The 8,254-nt window shown below is 35.5% G+C and overlaps 1 protein-coding gene across 1 annotated transcript; it reads left to right on the forward strand.

The window, feature by feature from the left end:
• The first annotated feature begins 4,900 nt into the window (after nt 1-4,900).
• LOC143580364 (uncharacterized) lies at nt 4,901-6,457 on the forward strand. The gene is made up of 2 exons (XM_077063407.1): nt 4,901-5,010; nt 5,978-6,457. Exons 1-2 carry the CDS (start codon nt 4,903-4,905, stop codon nt 6,353-6,355), a joined length of 486 nt encoding a protein of 161 aa, XP_076919522.1. The 5' UTR covers nt 4,901-4,902; the 3' UTR covers nt 6,356-6,457.
• Nucleotides 6,458-8,254: the final 1,797 nt, after the last annotated feature.

Here is an 8,254-nt window from a genome sequence, read left to right on the forward strand (position 1 = left end):
TACCTTATAGCCTACGGTTGTGTGATGATATTTAGTTCCTCGTGACTAAGAATGATGTGAGTAGCCTTATTGATGTGTGTGTGCATGGTAATCATGGCCGGGTTAAATATATTACTCGGGTTTTCAAATCCCGTGGTGGAGAGGCCCGTGTGGCGTGATCATCATTTTGGCGGGTCAAATATATTACTCGGGTTTTAAAATTACTTGTGGTCTAGGTTCGAGGTTGCTATTAGGCCTAGTATTAATTCCTAGTATTAAACGATTTTTCCTGATGAAACGTTTAAACTATTTTATATTGGCTTGCTAGTATAGATTTGGCCTTGGAATGTTATAGTATGTGTGTGTGTGTGTGTGTATTTATATAAATTATTGTTTGGCCTATATTTGGCGATGTTGTAGTCATTTCGACTACTGATGTTGTGTATGTCTACTTTGTGTTTGCATACGGATGGATGGTGATCTTGGCCGGGCCAAACTATACGACTCAGGTTCTTAAATCCTGTGGCGGGCCATGAAAAGCCCGTGAGGGGCGAGGCTCGTGTGGCATGATCATCATCGGATGTTACGTGTTTGGGTTGTACGTGTGCTCGACCCTGATGTTATTACTTGGATGAGATGTTACGAGTTTGGGTTGTACGTGTGCTCGACCCTGATGTTATTATTTGGACGGTATTTATAGGGATATAAATATATGGATGTATATAGATGTTTAAGTACGAATACTTAGTGTTGATGATGGCCTAACTGTTCGTATCCCGTATTATATTTTAAACTCTTGGAATGTTTTATAATCCCGTTTTTATATTTAAACTCTTGGAATGTTTTATAATCCCGTTTTTATATTTAAACTCTTGGAATGTTTTATAATCCCCTTTTTTTATATTTAAACTCTTAGAATGTTTATAATCCCGTTTTTATATTTAAACTCTTGGAATGTTTTATAATCCCGTTTTACATTTAAACCCTTGGAATGATTTATTTAAATGTCTATTATTAAAACTTGAACTTACTCAGCTCAAGCTGACTTTGTGTGTATGTTAGATTCATTTTCAGGTTAAGGATTGGAGGTTATCGCTTGGACGTGCTGGGGACTACTCGGAAGGTTGAAGGCATTTCTAGTCGAGGATTTCCAATAAAACGGATATTATATTTATATTTGATTTTTGGACACTTGTACCCATGTTTGGGATTTTCTATAAATAATTACACTTTTTCCGCTGTTATTTACTCTGAACTTGTTATAAATAAAAACGAATCGTTTGTTTTTTTAAATTTTTGTGAAATTGTGGATGTAATTACCAACTGTAGGATTCCCGGGATTCGGGGTCTTACACCAACATAGTATATTATATGAATTTTCTCAATCAACTAACCAATTATGGATATCGTGCTTGTATAGTCATGTCATGTTCAGGTTCACATGTTTGACACGATATTTAAGTTCATGTCTTGTTTGATCCTATAATCCATAGACACAACTCATTTACCACTTCTCGTCTCGTTAAACTAGGGGTGGGAAATAACCCAACCGTACTAAAAATCGATGAAACCCGGGCCAACATTAACCGAAAATTGAATTAAGAAAAAAAAATGGTTATTAAAGAATAATCTTGAATTATGAATAAAGTTGAGGGTTTGTTTTGTTAAGTTTGATATTAATATTTGTTTAGAATGGTAAGAATATTATGGATTACTCTAGAATAAGTTTGTCTTGTTTCCCAAGTTAGGTTTGGCTTGGAGAGCAAGTTTAATAGGTCTATAAATAGGGTCTAGATTATTAGTTTTATATGTGTGAGAGAGTCAAGAGAAGTCTTTTCTCCTTGTATGATCATGAAGTTATGTTCGTTTGTTAAGTTCGTTTGATTATATGAAAAGAGTCACTGGTTGTCACCCCAATATCTCATGTTCGTTTGTTTGTGTGTTTGATCTGATTGTTTGATCCGTCTGGGACAACAATTGATATCAGAGCGACGGCTCGGATTCAAGTAAAGTTTTGCATTTAAAGGTTTTGATCGGTTAAGTCGTTAACAAAGTCTCGTAACTAGGAAGCTAAGAAAAGGTTTGTCACGGATTCTTTGTTTTATCGTTAGTTGTTATTAAGAAAACAAGCAGATTATTTTTTACAATTAAAAAATCTTGATGTTTTGACTTTGGATTTTCCATGGAGCCGCCAACAAATTTGTGTTGTATCGGTTTTAGCGATTAACAATGTTTGGTTGATTGGATTTAAATCGTGGCTTTGTGAGCACAGAATTGAGGTTAGAAAACAAATCTAAAAGAGTAAAAGTTAATCTCTGTTTCATGGTTGGTATAGGAAAATAATAAAATATTAATTCTATTTTGAGTTCAAAGTAAGTGCAATAGCTTTTATGTTGCAAAATAAGAGATTTTGTTATTTCTCTTCTTTTATTTGGTGGTTGGAAAAGAGGTTTGTGAAAGCCGTGGTTGAGTTTGGATTTGAGAAAATCAAAGGGTAATTGTAACGTGTGATTTTGAGTATTAAGAAAAGAAAAGTTTGTGGTGTTTGATTATTTAGTGGAGATTGGTTTCGGGATCGGGAATCAGTTCCAACTTAAAGAGCAAACGAGAAAAGAAAGTAAAGATAGGAAAGACATGATGGTGAGTGGAGGACTTCCAGTATTGACGAAATCAAACTACAAAGTATGGTCGACCAAGATGGAGGGATTTCTGAAAGAGTATGGTTTTTAGGATGTTATTGAACCTACAGTTGGTGTAGCTGTAGATGAAAGGAAGATATACATAGCGTTGGGGTTCATATGTCAAACCTTACCGGAAGACATCTTGGTACAAGTTGGCATACTCATGAATGCTAAGGAAGTATGGCGTGTTTTGAAGATTAGATTTCTTGGAATTGATTATGTACGAAAGGTAGAAGATGAAAAAGCAGCTCAAGAAGCCACTGAGAAAGAAACACTGGATGAGAACGTTGAGAAAGAAAGATTGGATGCAATTATTCAAGAAGAACAAGCACGTAAGAAGGAAGTCCAGGAAGCTACGGAGATAGAAGAAGCTTTGCAAGTTGTTTTAGATTGTGAAGAAAAAGAAATGTTGAATGAAGAAAAACAAAGAATTTTTTCGGAAGAAGAAGAAAAAATGGTAAATCTTCAGGTATGTTTTTCTGACTCAAACAACCTTGAAGATGAGAAAACTGTCAAGATAAGTGAGCAGAAAGGAAGCAAGAAATTTGCTACTGATCATGCTGATGAAAAAAATACGGTATTGAATGAAAGGAATGATGCAGTTAAGAATCTGCAGATTTAGTATCGTGTGTGAAAGTCAACAATTGTAACAGCCCAGCTACCGCCGCACCATAATATTGTCCGCTTTGGCCGGGACGTACCACCATCGCCTCACAGATTTACTTTTGGTTGCCCAGGTAAAGACTTCCCAGGAGGTCACCCATCCTAGTACTACTCTCACCTGAGCACGCTTAACTGTGGAGTTCTCCTCTCATCCACTACCATTAAGCGCCCAAAATGCATTATGATGCGGAAGGTACCCACCTCCTTATAAAGAAGGCTTAATTCTCCTCCTCAACCGATATGGGATGTCACAACAATCGAGTATTTGTTGATGAAAAGTCAGTTGCGAATGAAAGGTTAAGAAGAATAGTCATAAAGAAAAGTGATAAAGAAGGAATTAATAGCCCATCTGCAAGCTTTGATGAGCAAAGAAAGAAAAGAAAAGTGAAAAAGAAGAACGTGGGGAATGAAGTTGTATTTGAGATCAATGTGAATAGTTTGAACGATGAGTGTTATGAACCTATTAAACATGTTTGCTACAAACAACTGAAAAGAAAGGTTAAAGACGAATCAATGATTAAAACTGAAGAATTGAGAGTGTTGTTGGGAATTCAAGACCTTAGCGGTACAAAAACAAGAAGATGAGAAATTCAAGATTAAGAAGGTGAATGAAGAATAATCTTGAATTATGAATAAAGTTGAGGCTTTGTTATGTTAAGTTTGATGGTAATATTTGTTTAGTACGGTAAGAATATTATGGATTATTCTAGAATAAGTTTTCCTTGTTTCCCAAGTTAGGTTTGGCTTGGAGAGCAAGTTTAGTAGGTCTATAAATAGTGTCTAGATTATTAATTTTATATGTGTGAGAGAGTCAAGAGAAGTCTTTTCTCCTTGTATTTTCGTGAAGTTGTGTTCGTTTGTTAAGTTCGTTTGATTATATGAAAAGAGTCGCGGGTTGTCACCACAATATCTCGTGTTCGTTTGTTTGTTTGTGTGTTTGATCTGATTGTTTGATCTGTCTGGGCCAACAGTTATTGGTTATCTTTTTTCCCCTCGGTTAACCCAAATTAACAAAACCGAACTAAACCATTCATATTATAATTATTTCTAGCTTTTATACATCCATTTCATGTTTTATACCACTGTTTCATAGATTCATACTTCAATTTCATATATTTATATTTCTACCTCTTGTGTTTATGCATTCATTTTATGTAATTCTGGGTTAAAATTAGCCCAAATTTGACTTTGGTTATTAACCGAACTAAACCAAAAACCAAGAAATTAACCAAACCGATTAACTGAAAACGTTTGGTTAATTTGGTTGTGACCAATAACCGAACCTGTGCACTCTAATGTTTGACACAACTTTCAAGTTCATTTCTTGTTTGATCCGCTAACCCATGAACGCGACTTATTTACTACCCCCTCGTCTCGATAAACAACACCCACATCTTAAAAAGGTCATCAATGACAAAAGACGAAACTCAAAGGTCCAAGTATCAAAACAGAAGTTAAGTGTTTATAGCCTATAGTTAGTTTAGTTTAGTTTAGATTTTGATACTACCTACCACCAACTTTTGGTTTCCGAATCCCAAGTGAAATTTCAGAGTCAAACCACCAATCAATCATAACTAACATGGCTTCCTTTGCAGTAAAAATGATGGCCGGATCTCTGCCGCCGGTGACAGAATCAAACGGATCTAATGCAGCTGCTTCTTTCAAACCATCCACTCTTCCTCTTCAGGTTCGTTCAATCATATATGATCTCATGATATGTTAATGATCTATGTAATTGTAAACTAGTTCACCCTTGTATTAATTTGATATAGTTAGTTGAATCAGTAAGGGGATGGGTGTAAAAGCCACGTGAGGGGTACATTTACACGTACGGGTGTGAATATGCGCACCGCTTGTTTTGACTCACGAGAGCTTGAGCTAGAGCTAGGCTTGCTTCAAACTATTTTTTCTAAAGCTTTGAGTTGGTTCGTTTATTATTTATTAATTAATATATATATATATATATATATATATATATGTTTTAATTATTTTTATATATTTTGAGAAAAACTATAAACGAGCGTAAGCTCGGCTCGAGCCTTTGGAGTACCTTAAACGAGCCAAAGCTTGGCACGAGCTCGGCTGTGCAGTGCAACTTTAATACATAGAAGTTCAAAAGAGGTAAAAATTAAAGAATACGGAAGGCTCAACGGGTCTAAAAGAACTTTTCCATGCAAGGCTTAAGCTTGGGCTTGATAACTAAATGAACTTTATTTGAGGCTCAGGCTTGAGCTCGGAAAGGCTCAGCTCGTTTCAAGCTTTTTATCCATCAGAGCTCAAGTAGCTCGCAAGCGGCACGACTCGTTTGCACCCTAAAGATATGTTATACAGGCTCTTTAATTCAACTATTTCTTCTCACTGTTGTGTTTGCTAGCTAATATTAGAGGGAAGTTATTATTTATTAGTTATGATTATATCATTACCATAGTTAGAAGATATGATTTGGTTTAGCTATTTTTGTAATCATTCCCGTTGTACTCTTATCAGTATATGTTGTTGATCAATAATACACAATATCTTGGGGGTTTTGTTGGAAATAAAGTTGGACACAAAATAAATTTGTACTTTGTAATCCATTTTAGTGGAAATTTAATGTTTATTAATTTGTGAACGGTGGTTCTGCACTTTTCATTGTTCTATATTTTATGATGTAGGTGAGAATAAAAGAACATCAAAAGTTAGCAACATCTGAGAAGAAATCCACAAACATCTCGCGTAGAAACTTAGCATTGTTTTTAACCACGGCATCTTTTAGTGCTGTGACCCTATCACAACCCAAACCCGCTGCAGCAGGCATTAGTAAGGCCGAAATGAAGAAAATAATACTGGAAAAACTCAAGTTTCTTAGAGAAAAAATTGGGCTATCAAAAGAAGAAACAGAGGAAAATGAAAAGATTGCATCACCATCTCCACCAATAGATAAAGAAATTTCCCCACCTGCCACGTCAGCTCCTCCGGTCCCACCAGAACCGGTACTTCCCGGTATACAGAATGATAAGAAAACTGTAGTGGAAGCCGCGACACTCCCTTGATGACCGTCTTTAAAAGCTTATGCTCTATGCAGTTGTTTTAGTTTGGATTTGTTAATAAATGTACTCTATTGCTGGCTGGACTAGAGGGGATTTAAAAAGTTATTTGTAGCATAAGAGCAACTTCTTTAAAGTGTTTTTATGCAGGCAATTTCTGGCTGGTAAATTATTTTACATAGATATATAATAACTGCAAGCCTTGAGGAGATACAGAGAAGCGACTTACGTGTCTGTTTGAGTTGTTCTAAATAAAGTTAAGGTTAATTGGTTTTAAATATTTTCAACTATCACGTTTTGGTCGTTGCCGGTTCCAACTAATGAAATGGCTTGTAACAATCCCACCTGTTAACATGTTTGCATCCAACGAACCACGACTAATGGAAGCGTAACTCCGCTAGTCTCCGGCCGCCAAGAAAACATTTTTTTTGCCGAGAAACTAATTTTTCGCCGGAAAACTCAACATGAAAACCACCACCACCACCCGTAGTTGGCCGACATCCACCACATGAACACCACCACCGCCACTTAAACACCAGTGTTGACCACCACTACCCGAACACCACCACCACCACAGTCCACAGCTGACCACCACCAACGGTTTCCACCTAAAAAATGAGTTTTCCAGTTGAAAATGTTTTTCCAGCGACCACCACCTGGGGTTTCAATGACCTCAATAATTGGGTTTTTACTAAAAACTTCCTAAAGATCCGATCTAAGGTTTCAAAGAGGTTTGGGACGAAAATATTGAGCTTTCAGGTGAAAAAGAAGCATTCCGACCGAAAAAAAATTTTCAGCAACCGGAGGTTAACGGTGTGACATTCGTCAATTTCGGGTCTTGTTTGTATTCGTTTTTGTATTTGTTTATTATGTAAACCGACCCGATTTGTAAACCGAAGCTTATGTTATAATCAAAATGATGGATTTATGTTACAATATTGTTTCACACTTGTTGGGTTTTGAAAACATCCTATTTTTATTTATTTATTTATTTATTTATTATTTATTTATTTATTTTTTTGTTGTTTTGTGTTTTTGTCTTAATCCATTTTGCATGAAAACTATTGTGTCTCACACCCATATTGGACCACCAACATTACCCTATATATACACCACATTTCCTCTTCATTTTCCCTTGCTACAACTCCAAAAAAAAAAAAAAAAAAAAAAAAACTCTCTCAAACATCAAAGATTCAAGGTTATCTTCTTAAGTGTTCATGAAGGATTTTGGTTTTCATCTTAATTAGTTTATGTAGCCTTATTAATACTTGTTTATGGTTGTGCAACATATATATAATATACATCCCTTGTTTACCTTTGATAGTTACTTCTTCGATTCCGGTCGGTGAGGTTTCGGACCCCATAAGGCAAGGCTTCATGGAGGACTTCGTGTCCTTGATATATATACATCTATATAACTTGTTCATACATATTAATCTTGCTTATTTTAGTTTGTTGGTCATGTTTACAAGTTCCATGGTTATGGGTTTTTAAAAGTCTATGCTTCGGTTTAACCGTAAATAGCTCTAAACCGTAAACCGAACTTTGTTACTAGTTTTGTTTGTTTAAACATACTTAGTGTTAGATCTAAGTTTCTAAAATCATTTTTACAAATTCTATGGTTGTGGGTTTGTAGAATCTTACCTCGGTCTTAACCCGAAACACGATCCGAACCGAAAACCGAACTTTTGTTTAAAGACTTTATTGTTAACTTTTGGTATTTTTTTTATTTGTACATTATTATACAAGTTCTTTAGTGTTTGGACATGTGGAAACCATCTATGAACTTGTTGTGAGATGGAAACCGAACCAAACCGATTCTTGCTCGCTTAAGACACATAAGTGTGTTTTTTTTTAGCCATCAAGACTTGTATATTTCTTTAAAAATAGTTACAAATTGATTTT

The sequence above is a fragment of the Bidens hawaiensis genome, unplaced genomic scaffold (assembly GCF_021521415.1).
Source record: "Bidens hawaiensis isolate Kalapana, Puna unplaced genomic scaffold, B.hawaiensis_p1.1 tig00030374_1, whole genome shotgun sequence".
Lineage (NCBI taxonomy): Eukaryota > Viridiplantae > Streptophyta > Magnoliopsida > Asterales > Asteraceae > Bidens > Bidens hawaiensis.